Source organism: Hydra viridissima, unplaced genomic scaffold (assembly GCF_058129835.1).
Source record: "Hydra viridissima isolate aposymbiotic clone 2 unplaced genomic scaffold, HvirCarnegie_v1 scaffold_1, whole genome shotgun sequence".
Classification (NCBI taxonomy): domain Eukaryota; kingdom Metazoa; phylum Cnidaria; class Hydrozoa; order Anthoathecata; family Hydridae; genus Hydra; species Hydra viridissima.
Window position 1 is genome coordinate 7,453,341 of NW_028324300.1, and position 23,499 is coordinate 7,476,839.

Consider the following 23,499-nt stretch of genomic DNA (forward strand, 5'->3'; position numbering starts at 1 on the left):
AACCCTAACCATCTCATGCAAAGAGCATCCAACTTAAAAAAAATGTGACTGAATCAAAATAAAACTGATAATTGATATCATTTTCTTTTACTTATTTCAAAAAATATTTAAATAAATCAAAGTTGTAAAGATTATGACCATAGATATACTTTAAGACACTGTCCTAGGTACAAGGACAATCAATGGCCTTTTGTACAAGAGTAGATAACCTCATACAAAAAAAGATCTGTTAAAAAATCCAAGCTGAGAGGAGACTTACGTAATGTTGCATTTAGTAGTTATTGTTAAAAAAAAAAAGTTACTTGAAATCCAAAAAAAATATTTTACTTAGTATTGTAAAACTATTAAAGAGATAAGAAACAAAAGTTTTGTTTTATACCATCAAAAATTATTATTTGGTTATAACTTGCTGTGGCAACATCCTCTGAGACTTAGAATAGGATTTTTTTTTAAGAAAAGGAAATTAATATTACCAATCAGCTGATTGAGTTCCATAACTTAAAAATTTATATTTTAAAAATAAAGTGAGGTGGCCAAAAATAAAGTTGGACCAAAAATAAAGTGGAGTGGCAAAGTAAAGTGGGGATGTTTTAAAAACAAAGTGGTGTATATACAAAATGACTCTTGGTACACAAATCTTCCCAAGACTAGAAGAATTGATTTTTGCATTTATTTTAGCAACTTTGATTGGTTACAAAATGATTTTATTAACTTTTACTGACATAAAGTTGGCCAAAAATTTCTTTATAATACATTGCAAATCTGTAATACAGTAGCGTGCCAAAGTTTATAAATAGCTAAATTTTTCAAGTTTTTTTGCCATAATTTTTTGACTTTTAAATAAAAATGAATGAGATTTTTAATAATTATTCCTGTAATGTGATTATATAGTAGGATTTATTCAAGAAAATGATAACTTGTAATGGAAGGAAGAAATTCAAATTTTATTGAAAACATAAACATGCAAAAGTTTATAAACAATTCCATACCCCATTAAGAAATTAAAATTTCATTAAGAAAAATGTATTTATATTAAAATTAATTTATTGGATGTAATATTTGACTTAAGTTGAATTTAAAAAGTAATGGGAAAATCAAAGTAATCGTCTAGAGAAAAGAAAAATTTAACAATACGTGGTGTTAGAGAAGAAGGTTCTAAGATGTGGCTAAATCAACAATTAGCGTTCTAGTTAAGAGATATAGAAACCAAAAGTGCTGTCAATTTATATTCCATTTTGAGCAATAAATATGTTGTTAAGTGTAGCGTAGATACTACAAAATGTCGCCTTTGTCAGCATAATTTGTTTGTTCATTTTCCTACCAAGAAACCATTAATATTATTAAATAATCAATCAGCCCAAATGAAATTTGCAAAAGATCATTTGGATTGGTCTTCAAAAGTCCAATGCAAATGATCTCATCCAATGACGAATCAAACTTTTGTATGTTTGGTAGCAATCGTATGAAGTACATGAGATGTTTGCAAGATGAAAGAGTTGCTCCTAAGTATCAAATGCCAATAATTAAACCTGGTGGGGGCAAATAATGGTTTTAGATCTTTCAGTCATGATTCTAATGTTCCATTTCATCACATCAATAATATTTAGATATAATCGATGTGATGAAGTGGATCAATAGAATCAAGACTGAAAGTAAATTGATATATTGATTATATCTAAATATATGCAAATATATGCATCAATTATATTTAGATATAATCAAGAATGTTATGCTGCCACATGGAAAGGACAAAATGCCTCATGGTTGGATTTTCCAGCAAGACAATAATCTAAAGCACCATGCAAATTATAAAATTTTTTTAAATTTTGAAAAAATTCTTATTTCGGACTGGCCTTCTCAAAAATCAGATTTAAACCCAACAGAACATCTTTAGGAATATTTCAATTGTAAATTGAAAGGCAAAAAACCGACCAACAAAAATGATTTGTTCCAAGTGCTTTGGATTGTTGGGCAAGTATCCCCTTAAATGTTCTGATCAATTTAGTTGACTCTATAACTTTTTGTTATTAAGGAATAATATATTCTAGAGGCTATCCAACAAAATACTAATATACTGTGATGAAATATTGTGGTGATGAAATAAAGTTTATAAACAAATGAAAAAAAAAATTAAAAAAAAGTACCTATTTTTTAATTTTTTTTTTTCATTTGTTTATAAACTTTAACATGATTATGTTTTCAATAAAATTTGAATTTCTTTCTTCCGTTACAAGTTATCTTTTTCTTTGAGTAATTCATAGTATGTAATCACATTATAGGAACAATTGTTGAAAGTTTCATTTATTTTCAATGAAAAGTCAAAAAGTTATGATAAAAAACTTGAAAAAATTATCTGTTTATAAACTTTTGCACGCAACTGTATATTAAATTAGTCTAAACAATCCATGATTTTTTAGTAATAACATATTGGTCAAAGGAATAATATACCTCGGTCAAAGGTACAACATTCATGTTGTACCATGGACCATTTAGCTATTTTTTTAAAACGCTAAAAAATGTTACTTCTTGATTGAATGAGAAAAAAAGTCAAAAGTATAATTTTTGCGCAAAATATGAGAGAATAACACAAACTTTGAATGGTTTAAATTGATTCAGTAGTATAGACAAAAAACACCCAGAAGTAAAAAGTGGTCAGAGATACAATAGGTTTCCCTATTCCAGGTAGTCAAAGGGTATTGCAAAATGTGGTAAGACCTGTGGAACTCATTTATTTTCTGAAGAGAATCATCTCATTTGTTAAGAACAATGTCTCTCAAATTTTCACATCGTTGGTGCATTGAAGCAGTCAGGATGCTGGCAAACAGGCACTTTGTCAGCTCTGATTATGACTTTGTGATTGTCAGAAGGTATCATGCAAATGGCTGCCTCGAACAAACCCACTCATGGGTTGTGAGTATTTTTGTGGGAAACTCAATGCTTTTGGCAAGAAATTCAACGGTTTTGACCGAAAAATTCAAGAACACTTTCAACTTAAAAAAGGGGAAAAATCTTAAGCACCCTGAACATAGAAACAGGGTAGATCCAAACCAGGCCTAAAACCTTTCTTGAGAAAAATTAGGCCTGTGTGCAAAATTTGGTCTGTGTGTAAAATTTGGTGAGGATTGGATCAAAATTGTTGATTTGTATAAAGAATACATCCACATATACACACAAACTTTATATAAATTATTTTTTATATAATTTTTTTTTTTTGTTCAATGGTAAATTATTTTTTACATGTAAATAAACAACTTACTTTCAAAAGGTAATTTACTTAAAGTGAATGTAAATTATCTTAGGAGGTAATTTCATTTTTTTACAAATGCAAATTTTATTTTATAACAATATTTGCTACAAGCCATTGAGCAACACCAAACACTGTTTAGTCATTGCAACTGTGACAGTCTTTTCATAATGTAGATTGAGTTATTGTAGTGCACTAGTAAAACATTTTTTAGGAAACCCTAATATAATTATAAGTAAAAAAAAAAATAAATTCCCAAAAAACATTCTATTGTCTTTCTGACTAAACAAATGTTTAGCTCAAGTTTCTTTGAACCTAAGACTCTAAACTAACTACTGTTGTACTTCCTTTTTTTCCACAGAAGTTTATTGAGTAAGAACTGTAAATGCTCCTAAACAATTGAATTATAGATTGTCCACAAGGTTCAAGTGTTTGTCAATTATCATCGAATCTTTCAATAAACTATGGTAACTTTAGTAAGGAATTGCAATATAGTGAGTTCTTGTACATGAGGTTTGTTTATGAGGATCAGAAGTTAAGTTTTATTACATTTATTTGTGATGAGAGTATTGGTATTGGACATCCACAGTTGGTTTCCTTTGACAGTAGAACAGCTATGTTTGCTTGGAGAACTACATATGCTTGCAGTAAAGTGGTTAGTTATAGGCTTAAATTGTATGCTATACACTAGTTTATTATGCAACTGTGTAATGGTTTTACTAAATAAAAATAGGGGAAATACTTATTGTTACTTTAGATTCAATGCACTGCATTTTCTGAGGATGGAAAAGCCATTGAGTTATCTTCATTGTCATTACAAAATTACTATGAAGTAGGTATTGCTAGCTCTAGAGTGTTTTTGCATAAAAGTGTTGCTTTAAAATTTTTATGAAGTTTTTTAATGAATAATTATTTGTTTGATAAATTTTTTTTCTTTAGTGATTTTAAAAATATTATTTGTTGTAAATTTACACAGGAAGTTCATTTTTTAATCTCCATAAAAATTTTTATTTCTTTGAATTGAGTTTGCATCAAAATTTTAAACTGAGAAAAGAACTGTATAATTTTATCAATGAGTTTATTATAGCAAAATAACAAAAAAATTATTACCATTTTTTGATTTTAATTCACCTAGGATGTGTCTTAAGTTTTTTATTTATTTAGGGGCTAATTACAATAAATTAACTTAAGTATGTCACATTTCAGACAAATTTGTCTCAATAAATTGTGTCATTGTCTAATCATTTGAAGATTTCAATAAATTGTGTCATTGTCTAATGATTTGTTTAAATCAAGATAATTTGTCTAAAAATTGATTTATAAAATGAGTTTTTAAATATATTTGTTATTAAACATAAAATAAGTATTTAAATATATCAAAATTTATTTCTCTTTTTAAAAAAAAGTTTTTTTTTTCAAATGAGCTTGCAAAGAGCAAGACTTCGTTCATTTCTGTTGTGTCAATAGAGACAAAAAATTTCTATCTTTGGAGAAGAAAGTTCATTAGTTCAACTAATAAAAGAGTTTGTTGACCCTGGACTTAGTTTAGATGTAAGTTTTAATCCAACTGAATTTGTGGAAGCTGCAAGACAAACCTATAATTTAAACAGAAAGGTAAGGCTATAAGTAAAGCTTTAGAGACATCCTGGTTGATTGGATGTCAGCAAGTTAAAGAGTTAGGAAGAATGAACCAAGAAAATGGCAGCTGTTCCAGTGTTATTTACTGTCTATGATAGGACACTAGAAGTAGCTGTGGGCTGAATCTTTCTTAATTCACCTATAAAAAAAACTAAGAAGATTCCATTAGAAAAAAGGAAGTCATTTTACTCAAAATGCTCAAGTAGTTGGTCCTGTTATTTGTCATCCTTGCAACAAAAAGCAACTTTTCAAAACCTCTTAACTACTTCTAAGTATCCCAAGATTGCTGACAAAGTTGTTTTTCATGTGCTAAAAGCAAAGGTGGGCACCCGATAATTTTTTCTTAATCCGATAATCGATAGTCCGATAGTTTATTTTCTTAATCCGATAATCGATAGTCCGATAATTTTCCAGATTCACCGGTCCGATAAACGATAGTCCGATAGTTCAAAAAAAAGACCAGTCCGATAATTTTAAATCCGATAATTTAAGTCCGATAATCTTATTTAAAAAAATTAATTGATGAAATTATCTCTTCTCTTGAAAGATCTTGTGTATTAATGTTAAAAAATTCCAGAATAAAAAAATTTCCTCTGAGGTTTTTTTTTAACATGTTGACCTCCAAAATGCGTGTTCCGATCATAATTATCTCAAAATATCAAAAACATAAATAACTAAATGCATGTTATAGTTTATCTTGTCACCCAAAGCAGTATGCCATGGTGGTATATAGAAAAATTGCTGTCCAGCATATAAAAAAAAATAACCACAAAAATTTTTGCATTAGAAAATTTCGACAAAAAAGAGAATGGTAATTTTTCCATCAAATTTTAGAAAGTTGTAAAAAGAAAACGTACAAAAAATTTATTTTAAGAAAGCAAGGGAAGGTTACCCTTGATAAAGACAAGTTTTTCAAAGTTGTCGGCTGTCAGGTTCGACCGCTTAGGCCTCAAGATATCTGAACCACTACTGAACAGCCTCTCCACAGCTGTGGAGGAGGGGAGGGGGTGTTGTACTTGAGGAACATATCCAACCAGGCAACTCTGTGGAGCAGGGGGAACTGGTCATAAGAGACACGTAGTTTACTGTTCACTCTGATTCTGTTCCACTCATCGTAAGCTTTTTCAATGTCCTCCTCAAGGACACCCTTTCTTGCCAACAGATCGTCGTCGTCCCTCATGTACTTGAAGGGGTCCTCCTCATCTTTTTTCTGCATCTGGCCAGTCTCTCCACCAGTCTCTTCTCCAGGGCTGGCCCTGATCACCATCTGTCTGACGATTTGCCTCTTGATGTCACCTTTCAAGGCTGGGTTAAGATACCCAACCACACTTAGCTTGAAATGGGGGTGGAGGGCAGTGGCCACTAGAAGGTCCTTATCCTCAAACATCTTCTCAAACCTCCCCTTCAAGGCCACACGTGGATTTTGAGGGTTCTCCAGCAGGTATGTTATCAACGCCTGCCCCTCAACAATGCTGTTATCCCTCCTCAAGCCTACTACTTGGTCCTTCATCAGCTTAATAGTAGGCAGGAGAATGCCCATATAGGCATTCACTTCAGACTGCAGGGTGTCCAGGCATGTTGCAACCGGTTTCATTATCTTGCAGTACTGAGCGAGCAGGTCCTTATCAGTACTGTACAAATAAGGCAAGCTTTGCTTAAGCATTACAGCATTCAACTTTTCCATCATATCTCGGTCCTCCAGCACCTCAAGCAGAGCAGCACAGGAATCGTAGTATGAGTTCCAGCGTGTCACCCCTGGTGTCTGAAGCTTTTTACCGATAGCCTCCTTGATCTGATTGGCCGCCACTGTCCTCCTGTTCTGACAATTCCACAATGCCTGTGCCTTCCCATCTGTCTTAGTGAAGGGAGCCCTCCCACCATAGTTCCAGCCTGGCACCTTAGAAATTATATTAACATTTAAAATTACGTTTAAAAATTGATAAGTTAGAGTTAGTAACAAATAATTAAATAATACTTAACTTAACTTAAAATATTCTATTAAAACTTAAGTGTAAAAAATCACCTTGCTAATGTCTGATGTTGCCATCAAGTTGACTGTGTGGGCTGCACAGCGGCGGTGCTTGGGCAGCTCTTTGCAGACCTCATCATCCATCCACTCCTCCAGGAGGTCCTCCACCAAGATGGTCATGACAACAGCCTCATTAGAGTCAAGGTCAGGGTCACAATCCTCCTGAATTCATTAGTGAATTAGAAAATAAATAAATAATAAGGTAATAATAACTAATATGTATGGTAATAACAACATTTAAAATAGTTTAAACTAATCTATTTCTTTCAAAAAGAAAAGAATGGATGAAATCCACATTCAAATAAATTTCTTATTGGATGAGCTCTTCTTAAATCAGGGGTCTATATATTGGGAAATACCCCGGGTGCAGGGGGAATATGGTCCCAGAACCATACACAAATATATATTTTTTTAAATATAAAAGGGGAAAAAAGTTCACAAAGGGGAAGGGGGGTATGGTTTTTTATCAAATATATAGATTCCTGTCTTAAAATAATTCCAATACTAATCAAATTTTAATTGATTAAATCTTTTCATTTTAGCAACATTTCTTACTCAATCTGGGCTGTTCAATAAGCAAAAGTGAAACTTTAAAATTAAATCATTGAGTTTTTTTTTTTTACAATAACGATTAGCCTACCTCTTCAAACTCCTCTTCACCCTCCTCTGCATCTCCACCCAGCAGGATCTTGCAGGCGGCAACATAGTTAGCACCATTGTCAGTTGTTGTGCTGATGACCTTAGTGGAGATGCCGAACTCCTGGTGCAGGTCGAGCATGACCCTGGCGAGGTAGGCACCAGTTTGCTGGACTTTTATCTCCTTTATGCCCAGGATAGCATTTTTTCTGTCAAGGTTGACAGGGTCGATATAATTCACTGTCATTCCAATAAAGGCCCTGTTGTGGGCGCTCCAGCTGTCTGCTGTGGTCGCCACATAGCTGACTTTTGCCAGGAGATTGGTCAGGATGCATTTGGCCTCCTCTCCTCTCACGGCTATGTCCCTGCTGAGCTTCCTCCTGGAAGGGACAATGAAGTTTGGATTCAGCAGTTTCAAAAAACCCCTCAAGGCAGGAGAGTCTGTCAGGTGAGCGGGCACAATGTCTTTGATGAAGAAGTTATAGTAGAGATTAAGGGCCTTTTTCTGGTCAAGTTTCTCTTTCAAAGCGTACTCGATGCTGTTTTGTTTCTTCGCAGGAGGAAGGACCCCGCCTTCTGAAGTGTCTCTGAAAAAAAAGAAAAAATTTACAACAAACCTATTTAAAGAGACTTTCTTACTATCAGTGTTCCAGATCTGAAACATTTTGATATAGATCCATATCCGAAGTTAAGGATCCAGCTCTTAATCTAACCTTTTTACAAACATGTACAGAAAAAAATTGTTCCCTTTTCATATTAAATGGGAAATTCTGTAACATAAAACATGTGAAGTTGCTGATAAAAATTTTTTATCATATAACATTTAACATATTTTACAACAGAATCTGTTGTAAAATATGTTCTGTATACAGGTATCTGTTGTATAATAACTTCAGTACACAGGCATCTGTTGTAAAATATCTTCAGTATACAGGTATCTGTTGTAAAATATCTTCAGTATACAGGTATTTGTTGAATAATAACTTCAGTACACAGGTATCTGTTGAACAGATACCAGTGTACTGAAGTTATTATACAACACAACAGATAACTGTATACTGAAGATATTTTACAACAGATACCTGTATCCTGAAGATATTTTACAACAGATACCTGTATACTGAAGATATTATGCAACAGATACCTGTATACGGAAGATATTATACATCAGATACATTAATACTGGAGATATTATACTAAAGAAACCTGTAACTATTAAAATTAAATATACCTTGCTCCAGAAGAGTGTCTGCCACGCTTGGAGCTGGCGCTCAGGGCAGCAACGAAGGCCGGATAATCCAGAGGGTGCTGTGTTTTGTAGTGAACCTTGAGGTTGTTGTAAGAGGACGCTGCGTAGCTGATCTCCTTGTTGCACATTGTGGCCTTGCACTTCATCTTCAAACTGCCTTTGCCTGGTCCAAAGTAGGATTTGATGTACTGTAAGACAAAGGGCAGGGGCTCGGACAAGCTGGTCTTGCTGGTTCCGCTGTTATGGGCAATCTGGTTGTCCCCCTGACTGGATATGTCAGTCCTGGCTAAAGAAGCGACATTTTTCTGTGTTAACGGGCTGACTTCCCGGCTGGTAGTGCCTTCACAGATTTGCTCTTCATCACTTAGGCTCATGGCGCTAGAAGGCCGCCTTGTAGAAGGGATAAAAAATCTGTCCATTTTAATAATAGCGGACTTAACTGCTGTTAAAAGCACAGAGACACTCAGACTCTTCTGGTGATACTCAGAACGATGAAATGAATGCAGCAAGGACCCAGCGAGAGCGGAGTTACTATTATAAATTGTTCAAATTACGCGCCACCTGTCCAAGAATGCCACGGAAGGCTGTCTAAATGTCGTCTTTTTCGTGAAAAATACCCCAATTTTGAAATGCAAAATATTAAATATATGAACATTTTAAAAAATAGAAGTCAGATAGTTTTGAGTCTGTCCGATAATTTAGTCCGATAGTTTTGAGTCGGTCCGATAATTTAGTCCGATAGTTTAAAAAAAAATTTTATTACGATAATTTTTCTTTGATCCGATAATTATCGCTTTATCGGAAGTTCAACTTTGCCGGTCCGATAATCGATAGTCCGATAGTTAGGTTAGTCCGATAATTGAAAATTTTTTCTTAATCCGATAATTATCGATTATCGATTATCGGAACTTTTATCGGAAGTGCCCACCTTTGGCTAAAAGAAATATCTGTTATTAGGGACTCCATGAGCATAAAACTTGCAATAGGAAGAAAGGCTCTTCCTGTCAAAGTGTACAGAGGCAGATGAGGCAGATAAGACCTGTAAGGCAGATAATAAATGAAACCATCTTGGATTTGAAGGTAAACCATAATCTGACAGATTATGTAGTAATAGGAATAGTAAAAGAGAAAAGGAAAGATTTTGATAGAACTTGGATACAGGAGAGCACTGATGTGGATTGTTATATTTAAAATACATGTTATGTTGTTACACTTGTTTGAATTTTTATTTTGAGATTTATGCCTGTTTTGTGTCTCACTGCAGGTGAATCTTTTTTTTTGCATTCTAATTAGGTATCAATCAAGCATGAGGAAATTTTCAATTATTTCTTTGTTAATATTGATGCAAAATGACATTGTTTTGTGAAAATTCACAGCGATTGAAGCACAGGAACAATGTACCCTCAAAAAATCCCCCCAGTAACCTACTTATTAGGGAAAATTATTTTTTAAAAAAAATTGTGTTATTTTGTATTTGGATCAAAATTCATAAAAACATTTCTAATTTCATCAAAATCTATTTCTATGCGAAAAAGAGACATTAAAAGTTTAGAACCTTCTTGTTTTTTTTAACCTTTCACAGTTTTACAAAAGGCATCCTAAAATAAAAAAATGCAGTTTTTATTTAATTTTTAACAGTTTATATCTTGTTTAGCCTACTGGAAAGAGTGGTTAAAAGTAATTTCAATATAAAACCTCTAAAAATAAGCAGTGATTATTAACTTAATTATATACAAATAAAGAAGAAAATAAGTATAATAAATAATAATATATAAATAAAGTATTTTTTCACAAAAAGTATTAGTGCAATAGTTTTAATTCTAAAAGAGATTTTTATTTACTATTTCTATAATGAATATTTATTATAAGAATAATAAATGTTGTTGAACACTTTCAACTAATTTATATTTGTTACAAGGTTGATAACTCTTCCAATGAAGATGGAAAATTCAAAATAAACATATGTAAAGGTGTTGTTGGTACAAACTGTTCACCTTTGTCAGGAGCTTGTTTTGAAAGTTCTCAAAAGGTTAACCTGAGTTAATGTTTCTTTTTTCGAAAATTTTCCTGAAGGCTTTTTTGTTATTTTTACTTTTTAATTTTTACTTCTCAGTTCAAAAACTTAGGCCTTTTAAAGTCCCCTCCACGGTTATTGCTGTCTGGGGAGATTGAGATTTTGTATGAAAATGGTGATTCTTGTGATACCAAATTGACCAGCTCAGTTATAAAAATTGTCTGCAATGAAAATGCTGAGGTAAAAATCTTTTTTTAAAATAAAAGCAGTATTAGCTACAATGTTAAATAGTTTATTTCTTTAGGATAAGTGGTATTTAGCAATGTCATTTTCAGTATGCATTTGTGCCAGCCAGTGTTGGACCTTTAATCAATAGTGTCTCTTTATGTTGTGTTTGCATCTTTTTTTCCTGCTTGTTCTATTTGGAAGTTTTTCTTTTAGAAGCCAAAAGTTAAATTGACATCTTTTAAGAAATGCAAATATGAATTTCATATGGAAACAAAGCTTGTTTGTGAAAAAGAAACTTTGTATGTATTTAAGATAATAACAAACATTAAGATCAAATTTTATTTTTACAGATTGTGTTTTAGATAACAAGTCACGTTATATTTGTCATCTCTGGTTTTTATAGAACAACTGAACATAAGAAAAAAGGAAATGCTGTAGCAATATTTGTAATCGCTCTTGTTATTGCTGTGCTCTTTATTGGTTTCTGTATGGTACTTTACAGCCCAGAAAAAAGGTCAGAGTACAGATGATAGTCTTTACATAGCTGTGAAAGTATCTGTATATTGGTTAGTAATAAATACAATTAAGCTTATCTGTATTTTAAAAACAGGGAACTGCTAACAAATACATTTAATGCTATTATGGGAAGAAAAGCACATATTGTATCTCACTATAAGTATTCAAAGGTAAGTTTGATTTACATTATTACCACAAAATATCACTGCAAAGTTAATCAACAGGAGGAATGTTTTCCATATCTAATTTTCAAACTTTTAAAATTCACTTCAAACTCATAAAATTTTCAAGCTCATAAATAGTATAAAAAAAAAAAGTTTAAAGTTTAAAAAGATGATAAAATAAAAAGTGTTTTTTTACAAGTTTAATATTTTTTAGACTAAATTTGAATTAAACAAGTAAAAAATTTAAAAAATTTAAATATTTCTTAAAATAATAAAAAACACTGTATCTATTAACTGCTAAATTTAACAATAAACACTGTTCAGAATATCAATGAGCCCTGATATTTGACTGACTGAAAATCTTTGTTCAAAGTTACAACCGAAAAACAATTTTTTTAAGTTATTGAATGTGGTGTTATTTTTAAAATTTTTTATTATGAAAGTCTTATAATTTTCTTAATCACGTGTGATTACTTTTATATATTACTTCCACTTTTTTACACAGGGCCCATTAAATAATTTAAGGTTGATAAAAAAAAAAGTGTCAATGAAAGCTGTTTGTGGATCCTTCAAGAATTTTATTTAGAGGTCACAAATCTGTTGAAATCAAAATCCTAGCGGCTTGTCTAAGATTTTTAAATTAATTTCAAAGAAACCATTTTTGGCATTTTAAGTCCAGTTTAAATAGTTGAGGTAAAACTTAATCATTTGTTAACACTTTTGATTTTAAAATTGGTATAACTTGATAAATTAGTGTTCTATTCAATTTTATGAAAATTATTAATTTTTATCAGGTAAAACTAATCAAAAGTTGCAAAAAATTGAAAAGTAATATAATATTAGCTAAAATTTAACTATGCATTGAAAACTAATTTTATATAAATATAAATAGACTCTTTTATATACATACTTTTATACTTATATACTTTAAAAAGTATGCCAAACTTTTATACTTATATACTTTAAAAAGTATGCCAAACTTTTATACTTATATACTTTAAAAAGTATGCCAAACCTCAAAAATCATGAAGAATCTTGCTTGAAGGTTTTTGTCCAATGTGGGAAAAAAACTACATCTCTAAAATAAAGCCACAACAATTTTCTATCACAGAAAAGATAATTGAACAAATGAAAGTGCAATAAACTGAAATTTTGGCATATCAAACAATATATAACCTGTCAGTACATGTTTGGTTCCTGCAAAATAAAATTAAAATGAGCATGATAAAGAAACTAAAAGTAGAAAATTGCCAAAAATACAAAACTATAAAGACATTTATAAAAAAAAAACTTAAATAAGGTAAGATAAACAATCGAATTGCTATATATGAATTATAGCAAGGTATGTTGGCCATCAAGTACTTGTTAAAGGAGAGGTTTGTAAAAGAAACTTGACTTCCAACATCACTGAAGACGTTGGAAGACAATTTTGTTCAGGTGAATTATGGATGCCATGATGGCAGTTAGAGAGATTAACAAAAAAATAGACATTGAGGTATGATTTTTGTTATTTTATGTTTCATATTTTACCAGAGGGGTTATCATCCAGAGTTAGATCCTATATTGACCACAGATAAAACTGAAGAAATAGTATATGGGCGAACTAAACCTTTCTATCAAAAAAACAATTCTTCTATTCTGAAGGGGTACAGCTAGCAAAAAAAAAAAGTTAACAGGAGTTTACAGATGATAATGCTATGTGTAATACCTCAAATTAAAGAATCTTATGAATCATAAGTTTAGACAAGATTCCTTTTGTTTTTGTAGCAGATTTTTAATTAATTTTACAAATACATAATGCTCTCCTCCATTATTTCTTTTTCTATACTATTTTAAAAATAGTATTTACTAGAAAATATTATAAATTAAGTCATACTTGCTTAGGGTGAGGTTTTTGAAGGAAATGCATGTTATAAACTACTTTAACATGCAGATGAGTTTCTTGAATCTGATTATCTTGGTACAATTAACTCACTATAATTGCTGCCTTTAGTTTTTTTGTTATAATTGATAATCAAAATTTGTTTTGTGACAGGAATACCTGCAATTTTTGAAAACTTTTCTGGGTACAAATCTATCTCAGACTCTTATCTCATCACATCTGAACACATTGAACAATGTTTTCAAGAACTTAAATCAGATTATGGAGTAAGGCTTTTATCTGAACAAGCTAGTGAATCAATTCATAGAGAATACTTTTTTTTGGCAAGTATTGATCATGTTATCAAATTATATTAATTACAGATGTATCATCTGGGGAGTGTTTTATGAAAGCTTTTGTTAAATCTAATTCCAGACAATACTTTTGCTTTCTATTTATTTTCACTTATTTAATTTTTTGATAATTGATTTAGTTTTGCATTTAAAAATCTAGCATTTTTAAAATAGTATTTTATTTGCATCATTTCTAATACTAAAATCAAGAGCATCACTTGTAACTTTAAAAATTTAAATAAACTTATCATAAAAAACAATTTTATTTTTACTTACTACCATTTTTTAAAGTCAGATTTAAATTTTTACGGATCTCGTTAATTTTTGTACATTAAAGTTGAGTAAAAAAATTGTGTTAAATGTAGACGATAATTCGTTTGACTATTTTTTCCCGTGAACTTTGGGAAGTCAGACGAGAAAACTTTGGTTATTTAAAAAAATGAATAATGGCGAAATATAATTACGTTTTGCAGGTTTAATGACGAGGGTAATATGCCATTGCTAAGAGCTTTTAAAGCTTCATTTTCGTAATTCTTCAAAAATTTAATAAAAAATAAATCACAAACTATTTTAAAAGCATACTTTAAATTATCTTTTTCTTTTGTTATACTGCTTCTGAATAGCACTGATAATTTAATTAACTAAATCTTGGCGCAACCTAAGATTAACCCCCCGAAACTTTATGATAGATCAAAGAAAAGCCGCAGGAAAATATTTGTTCTGGTAGATGAAAAATTGCATTAGCGCAAAAACCAAAGTTTTCTCGTCTGACTTCCCAAAGTTCACGGGGGAAAAAAGTCAGACGAACTATCGTCTATGTTCAATGTTGAGTTTGATCTAGTTTCTTTTTTTATCAAGTTATCTGCGATGACTTCCGAAGACGAATCTGATGAAGTAAATGAAGTTTTTACTGTTGGAAATGATTCTGTTCAAGAAAGTAGTGACGAAGAAATGCTGCCTATTTGAACTTTAATTGTCTTTGTATTATTTTGTATAACATTTTCTGCTTTTTTAAATAGATTTTTGTTTTCAAAACATCAAATGCTTGCGTCCTTTTTTATTTCTTCATTTCTATTAATTGAGAAAGTTTTTTAGCAAATCTTGTTTGTCTTGGATGATTTTTAGATTAAACAAAATGTTTTTGGATTAAATTATTTGCATTAGGCTTTACTTGACATGTTCTCTTAAATTACAACTTACACAATTTTAACAAATTTAGAAGAAATTATTAAAGAGTTTTTAGAAAATTAAAAAAGTTATTTTTTATGAAAATAATTTTGATAAATTTTTTTTTTGATGTTTCGTTAAATTTACGTTTAATAGACAGATTTTGATAAAAACAAAAACATTTTAAAAATGTGTTAAAGTATTCAATATACGATGAGAAAACTTCTTTTAAAAAAAAATTCTATAAATTGAAAATTCTATTGCCTATTTACTTAAACTCAATTTTATTGAATTTTTCTGCTTGTAAAAAAAAGTCCCAGAAGGTAAATTCATATTGGATGTTGAATTAAATGCATTTTCTATATCAATGGAAAAAAAAAAAAGAAATGAACGAAGTGTTGAATCCTGGGTGCTTCGATTTGGCTTGTGAGATTTATGGTAAATTTTCAAAAAAATTATATTTATTGATTCTTTGACTTATTTTTCTCCAGCTTTTACAGCTTCTTCAGCTTTTTTTTTCTTTTTTTTAGATATTATTCGAACTATAAAGGTAAATCACAAAGTTTATTTAGCTTTTTGAAAATATTTTAGAAGAGTAATTTTTAGGATGTTTTTTATTTGAGGACCCTGAAAGAGTTGAGACATTAGAGGAATTACATATTGTTAGTAAAGACCTTATTCAAGTTAACCAAGTGCTTGATGAAAGGTTTGAAATAATGGTACAGTTTGTTCCCACGGTCCCTCATTGTTCCTTAGCTTCTTTAATAGGTTCGTTTTTTCTTCATGGTTTTACAATGTTCTGTTAAATGTATATTTTTATTGAATAATGTTTCACCTAACGTTGTTATTAAAACAAACGCTATTTGACATTTGTGTGCCAGGCTTGTGCATTCATGTTAAACTACAGGAAAATCTGCTTGTTAACTTTAAGGTAAATAAATTTTAATCCTGAAGTTTTTTACTGATTTTGATGTCTTTAAAAATCTTTTTTACAAATCTCTTTTTATTTTATTTAAATGGAATATATATATATATATATATATATATATATATATATATATATATATATATATATATATATATATATATATATATATATATATATATATATGTATATGTATATATTTGAGGGCAAATTTTTTATGATACCGTCTAGTTTTTTTGATGATAAAATTTTCAAAGCAAAAGATTTTTTAAAAATCTTTTCTTTATTGACTAGAGAAAGAGTTCCTCTATTTATTGGCACCTTTTTTGTGCTTGTGCGACACTTCCCTCTCTTTTTTTTTCAATTAGTTACCAGTTTTTTACCTGGGAATAAATAGCCATTAAGTTTAAACGAATTGTGTTTTTTTTTTTTTATTTATCTAACCTATCCGACTTCCATTTCCTCTGAAAAAGATAATATTTGTTATTTATCAATTACATAATACCCTACCGAAAAAATTTTCATGCAGTATTTAATATTTTTTGAAATAATCGATGCCAAATCTGATATGGTAAATATTTGGCCAAGTGGGCAAAAAAAGTATCCCTGAGAGCGTTAAATGGCATATTGTTGGTTTAAATAAACAAGGAAACCAACCTAATATTGCTTAAGCAAAATTAGTCGATGTTTCAGAGGGCTGTCTTCGAAATACATTTAAAAAGATTAAAGAAACTGAATCAATGATTCCCCAAGCTCTGATAGGTTTTTAAAGTTAATTGAAAGAGACAAAAATGTCATTTTTCGCAGGGTTCAATCAAATCCTAGGTTAAGCATTTTTTAACTTAACCAGAGAGTTCAATGCTTCCTTAAAGAATGTTACAATTGGCAAGAAAATAGTGAGAAAGGTGTTACTCAACAAAGGCATAGGATCATGTATCGCCATTAAGAAACCACTTTTGACTGTAAAAAACCGCCTAAAACGATTGAACTAGTGCCGAGAAAGAATCAACTGGTCTGTTGAAGAATGGTCTCGTGTAATTTTTAGTGATGATCGCAAAGGAAAGTTGTATGTTAAAAGATACAAGCATGTTATACCAAGATTACAAGAAGGTGGATGCTTGGCTGGGATATGGGGATGTATTTCTCATAAAGGTTCGGGTCTCTGCAATATATATACCGGAAGAATCAATTATTAAAGCTACAAAGATACTCAAGAAAAGTGTTTAAAACAGTCGGCAACATTTTTTTAATGAAAGAAGCAAAAGTTGTATATTTTATCAGGATACCGCCGAACCATTCAATTAAAGACTGGCTCAATTAGAAATGCTACAAAGTTATTCCTTGGTGTGCTCGGTCGCTTGGTTTAAATCCTATTGAGTATGTATGGAGCTGGATTGACGGAAAGCTTGACAGATATAAGATAACTTCAATTGAAAATCTTAAACATGAATTATCAGAAATTGCCAAAGAATTGTTGCATGAGAATAATTGAATCCATCCCTCGTCGCATCCAATTATCCATAAAAGCAAAAGGAGGCTACTTTCAATATTAATTTATTAAGGTTTTATCGAGTAAATTCAATTCGTTTAAATTTAATTCCCAGTTATTGTAAAACCAATTTAATAGTTATATCTTGTATGTGTGTGTGTATGTGTGTGTGTCTATGTTTTTGTTGTTTTATCTTTTTCAGCTAGATATTTATATTAAAGAAAATACACATAATAATGCTGACGCAAGTAAGTTAGTTTTTGAATCTCAAATGTTTATTGTATTTTTAAAACCCTAAACATGTACAATATAAATACTTTTTTACATGTTTAAATACACTTCTAGTTGTATAAAGAGCACAGATTCTTGGTTCTTGTATTAACAAAATTCTATCGTTTACAGTTAACAAACAGATAAACGACAAAGAGAGAATTGCTGCTGCGGTGGAGAATCCTGATTTGATGAAGATTATAAAGCAATGCATTGAGTCTCAAATGTTTTTGTAATTATTCTTGGGGTTAAGAAATTAACACTGTGGTAAATACTGTATTTGTTGAGCTCAGGCGTCTCGAAACGTTTCGGGAATTTTCAATCGAGATTTTTATTTCGAGATGATACGAGAAGTTACGAGATAGGGTTTGAAAATTCACCAAAAAAATTCGAAAATTTCGAGATTTTTTTGAGTTTTTTTTGAGAGTTACGAGATTCTTTTCGAGATTAGTTACGAGAATCTCGTATTTCCTTCATTTCGAGAGATTACGAGTTTTTCGTAATGACTCGTCAAAAAAAAAGGGATAAAATTAGTTGATCCGTACAAAGTACGCATTTTTGAGACAATTGACGCGCGCGACAGCTGAATTGTTATTGTTTTTTTTGCAATCTAAACAGAGCTAAAAGTTAAAAAACTTTAAAAGTTTAATGAAATTAGTTCAAATTATATTAAATATATAATATTTTTTATTTTTCAACAATATTTCATCTTTTTACAAAGAATCAGGTAAGAAAACACTTTATTATTATATATTTTTATGATTTATTGTTTATTTTGTTGTGCCTTTTTACTTTAGTTCATTACTTAAATTTTATTTTTAGTTTTTTAATAAGATGACAAACTTAAAAGTTAAAAGTGAATGATGTCAGTGAAATAAACAGTTATATTTATACTTACAAGTTTAAATTGTCGTGTAGATGAAATGTCGTAAATGAATTGCAGTATTTAGCTAATTGCAGTACAAATTTTGGTAATCATTTTCCGGGAAAGTGCAAGTTTTCTTTTGTAGTTCCTGGAACTTTTTAATAATCGGACTTATTTATTGTCCTGGAAAATTTTTTTTTGATATTTTTTTTTTTAATTTTGATAGTGATATGTTTGATTTCATACTTTTAGTCTAACAACATGGTTCGTCCAAGGACAGAAATATGGAAGCACTTTACTGAGGAGTTATCGAGAATAGCATTGAGAAAGTTTTTGCGAAGTGTAAAAAAAAAAACTAATCATGTGACGCCTCATACCACTGGTGTGGAAACACCAGTGGTATGAGGCGTCACATGATTAGTTTTCACTCAGTGATCTGGCTGGCTTTGAAAAAAGAAAAGGCAGAGAAAAAGCGCCAAGAAGATTTTGTCTATCAGAATCTAGAGCAGGTGAATTGGTGTTTTAAATCATTTTAATTATTCTTTATTAAACTATTTCTATTAAATATTAATTATTTCATTGTTGATTTAGGATTTTTGAATCATTTTTCTTTGTTTACTTATGAATCCAAAACCTTTTTAGTTTTTACAAAAAAAGGTACTTATTATAAAAAGAGGAAGTTGGTTGGACCATCAACACCTGAGAAAGCCAAAAATATTGATGCATACATGAAGTATAAGCCGCAGAATAAAGAGCAGCTACGAGGAGGCATAGAAATTGCTAAGTTCCTGGCCAGATGCAACCTTCCCTTCAATCTTGTAACAACTGAAAAAAAGAGTCGAATGTTTCACGATGAGGACTGCCAATGGCTGCTTAGGTGGCCATTGAAATAGTGTTTTGTTATTTTAATCAAAATTTAGGTACAAAAATGAAAAAAAATCTTTTGTTCCAGTAATTTTCAATATATTTAAAAAATTAGAAAACTTGTCTCGTAATATCTCGAAAAACATCGAAAAAATATTTTAAATCTCTTTAATTTCTCGTTATTATCGTTATATTGTCATGTTTCGAGAAGGGAAATTTTGTGGCCACTTCTCAATCGAGAATCTCGCTACTTCTCGTAACCTCTCGAAACAAATTCTCGAAACTTGCTCTCGATAGAAACTATTCTCGAAACTCAGTGTAATTTCGAGATCTCGTATCATGTCTCGTAACAAAAATAGTTTTGAGACGCCCGAGCTTAGTTTTTGTTATAGAAAATTTACCGTATTGAATTTAAGTTCGCTTTTTTTTTTTTTTTTTTTTTTTTTAGCTTTTTTTTGTTTCGTCACATTTTAAGGTAACTTTGTGCGTTTTCTGTTTCTCTTGATTTCTCACGTCAAGTTTCTCTGTTTCTCTGGTTTTTCAAGTAAAATTTTTTGCTCCTTCATAATTTTTTGTTTATTCAGATCTTGTTCTTTTTTGCTCTTATCCTCGGTATATTTTTGAAACTAAAACCAAAAATCAATTTAGAAGGCCTTTATTTGGATGCACGAAGCTACGTTGTAGTTTTTTCTCGCAATACACAAATCATAAGTCACAATAATCTTCTCTCCGAACAAAGGCCCCTTTTATCTCGGACTAATGTCAATTTGTCTGTTGCTGCAGTATTAATGAACCCATAACTGTAGGACTTGTTAAATATCCACTGACAGTATCAATCTGGATACTGTCAGTGGATATTTAACAAGTATAGTTAATACCTTCTTTGCGAAGATTCTACTTATTGATGTATTAGTAAAAGTGAGTTGAGGGACTTCCTGTCCTTAGGATAAAGGTTTGTTCCTTCTGAAGTAATCAAACTTGACCTTGTTGCCTTTTGTTACATTTATATACAGCTATTCACGAAAGTTTAAACGATTGCAAAATTTTCAAATCTAATCTTCGGTTTTTCTTGAATAAAAATCTAACGGAAATAGATATCAAAATAATTATTTTTCCAATTTGGTAAATAGGTTATTTGTTAATAGAATTAAAAAAAGTAGGCTTTGACTCATTACCGTTTACTCAGAAATTTCATTAAAAGGTAGGTGATACAAATTAAGAGGTTTCACAAAAGTTTAAACGATTTTATTTAGGATCAATTATTTGCTAATTATTTGCTAATTAAATCCGCTGCGAAATTTTTTTTCGCAGCGAATGTATCAATTAATTAGCAAATAATTGAGTAGTTTTTCAATCAAAAAATTCATCACAACATCATCAGGCAGCTTTTAATTCATTCAAAATCAACTTAAAATATTGTGAATTTCAAATTAATTTCAATTGCGTGAAAATGGGTCGAAAATCAGTTTCTAGTGACATCAAATGGCAAGTTATTGGTATGGCGCGGACAAAAAATCACACAAACGTTCAAATAGGCAAAATACTTAACATTTCTGAATATTGCGTTAGAAAAACCATCAAAACCTGGGAACTTACCAAGGATGTCTCCGACATGCCGCGTACTAGGAGACCATCCAAACTCAGCAACCGTGACAGTAATGGTATATTCAGAATGAGCAGAGAAAACCCCAGACTCAGCTACAAAAAGCTAGCACAAATCTTCAATGAGTCAAAAAACAATCCAAAAGTTAGCAGAGAGCTCGTGAGACGAACATTGACGGACAAAGGTATTGGAACGTACATATCTGCTAAAAAACCTATTCTTTCAATCACGGATAAACGTAAACGACGAGTGTGGTCCAAAGAAAGGCTGGACTGGTCTGTAGAACAGTGGGCAAAAGTTATTTGGAGTGACAAAGCTAACTTTCAAGTTGTAAACCGCAAGGGAAGAATCTATGTCAAAAGATTTGCAACTGAGAAATATTCAGACAGGTTTTTGCAACATCGTCGACAAGGCGGTGGAAGTTCGGTTGACATCTGGGGATGTTTTTCTCACAAAGGTATAGGCTTCTGTGAGCTGTATGAAGGCCGAATTAATCAATACACCTACAAGAACACATTGGAAACGTGTTTAGTTCCATCAATCAGACACTTGTATGGTAGAAGCAAGCAATTCATCTTTCAACAAGACGGGGCTTCAGCTCATACAGCACACTCAATCAAAGAGTATTTTTTGAAAAAAAAGTTCAATGTGATGCCCTGGTGCCCTAGATCACCAGATCTCAACCCAATCGAAAATATTTGGTCTTGGATCGACAATCAACTGACATACCATGAAATTCAATCAACTCAGCATTTAAAGCAACTTTTGAATGAGTACTGGCTGAAGGTACCTCGCGTGATGTGCATGAAATTAGTTGAACCAAAGCATAAACGAGTTTATCTTTGCAATAAAAACAAAGGAGGACACTTCAAATATTAATTTCGCTTTTTTTTTCATTTTTTGTTCGAATGTTGCAATTCGTTTAAACTTTTGTGCTTCTTATTTTTCCTATAAGATTTTTTGTAATAGCTTTTTTCTAACTAAATATTAAAATTTTTATAACATGTTCATATTCATTTTAAAGCTAATTACTTTCTCTTTAACAAATAAAAAAAATTAAGTCGATATCATTTTACAGTTTTTCTTTATTAAACAAAAACCAAACATACTTAATAAAAATTCTGCAATCGTTTTAACTTTCGTGAATAGCTGTACATTGTATATTGCAATAAAATATACAATGTATACAAATGTAACAGAAGGCAACAAGGTCAAGTTTGACTACTTTATAAGGAACAATCTTCTAACATTGTAAACCTTGAGGGCTCCATGGTTGTTGATGCTATCAGTTAAATCAGGGGACTCGATATCTTCTGCGTCAATGTCACAGTCGATCAGCTGCTTCGGAAAACTGTTTAACATGTTCAATTACAACAGTCGACAAAACTTCCCTATAAATTTTTCGTTTAATAGTTTCACCAAATCCACGAAGGGATCCTTTAAAGTAATGTGCCTCGCTGAAACTTCATGTTAATGTAATATCTTCAGAATTATATGAGAAGGATCCAAAATCATAATAAGACTAGAACTAACCAGCACAGCCATCACTAAAGATTAATGTTGCTCCCTTGAACATTTAGATACCTTGTGAGTAAACAGAGTATGTTAAGATCTTGAGGAAAACGCTGGCGTAAATTTTATGGATATTTTGAGACTTTAAGTGATCTGTGGAAGAAAGGATTAGATAGCAAAATCTTAATACGTGTCATGTATCTTGACAACAGATGTTTGTTTCATATTATTAGAACCATCAATCTAGCACAAATACATTACATTATTATGATATTACAAACACATTGTATTATTATGATATTATAAACACATATTATTATGGTTTTACAAACACATATTATTATGGTATTACAAATACATTACATTGTTTATTAAGTTATATTATTATGGTATTACACCTATTATATATTATAATATTATATTCATTATCACATAATATATTACTTTTAAAGGTAGTATAATACAAATACTGTTACATATTAACTAATTTGGTTAGATTATTTTTTTAAACTTATTTTTATTTTGTAACAATTTATGTAGGGGAGACTGGGGTTAGTTGCATCAGTGCTTCAAAAAAATGTTGTTTTTTTTATTTCCAAATATTACAGTTACATAATGTAAAAACATTATATAAATGTAATAACTGCATGTCAGCTATAAAAAACTTAACAAGTTATATTTTATTAACTAAACTGTTGTTTACTATTATCGAAAAGTAGGGTAATTTCGGCAGGGAGATAATTTCGGTACCCCTTCAAAAAACACCTAAAAATATTTATTTATTGGAATAATCAAATCATAGTTGGGTATTGTAGCAAGATAAACAATTTTGCTAAAAATATTGCTTTAAACTTTTATTTTTACATTATAGG

General features: G+C 30.7%; 2 protein-coding genes across 13 annotated transcripts in view; both read left to right on the forward strand.

The window, feature by feature from the left end:
• The window catches only part of LOC145187664 (cation-independent mannose-6-phosphate receptor-like), a 54,159-nt gene extending 39,185 nt beyond the window's left edge, over positions 1–14,974 (forward strand). For 5 of the 11 annotated variants that reach the window (XR_016449270.1, XR_016449269.1, XR_016449278.1 and 2 more), the window contains 9 exons: positions 3,655–3,899; positions 4,002–4,076; positions 10,715–10,825; positions 10,910–11,050; positions 11,252–11,337; positions 11,442–11,552; positions 11,649–11,724; positions 13,754–13,923; positions 14,791–14,974. Coding sequence is in view for 2 of the 11 variants with exons in the window: in XM_090076844.1 (XP_089932970.1) it covers positions 3,655–3,899; positions 4,002–4,076; positions 10,715–10,825; positions 10,910–11,050; positions 11,252–11,337; positions 11,442–11,552; positions 11,649–11,835 (956 nt within the window). In the remaining 9 variants the exon portion in view is untranslated. Of the gene's footprint in view, positions 1–3,654; positions 3,900–4,001; positions 4,077–10,714; positions 10,826–10,909; positions 11,051–11,251; positions 11,338–11,441; positions 11,553–11,648; positions 12,260–13,753; positions 13,924–14,790 lie in introns of those variants that run through there. The other 6 variants (XR_016449274.1, XM_090076844.1, XR_016449271.1 and 3 more) reach the window with 4 other exon arrangements.
• A 412-nt stretch (positions 14,975–15,386) lies between these two features.
• Positions 15,387–22,171, forward strand: LOC145187405 (cytosolic iron-sulfur assembly component 2A-like). 2 transcript variants are annotated; one of them, XM_090076849.1, is made up of 7 exons: positions 15,387–15,537; positions 15,630–15,649; positions 15,723–15,867; positions 15,981–16,030; positions 17,716–17,761; positions 17,916–18,050; positions 19,961–22,171. In XM_090076849.1, exons 1-6 carry the CDS (start codon positions 15,450–15,452, stop codon positions 18,017–18,019), a joined length of 453 nt encoding a protein of 150 aa, XP_089932975.1. In that variant the 5' UTR covers positions 15,387–15,449; the 3' UTR covers positions 18,020–18,050; positions 19,961–22,171. The 2 variants fall into 2 exon arrangements, with proteins under 2 accessions (XP_089932975.1, XP_089932974.1); XM_090076848.1 differs by lacking the exon at positions 19,961–22,171 and having other exon boundaries at positions 17,916–18,055.
• The last annotated feature ends 1,328 nt before the right edge of the window (positions 22,172–23,499 follow it).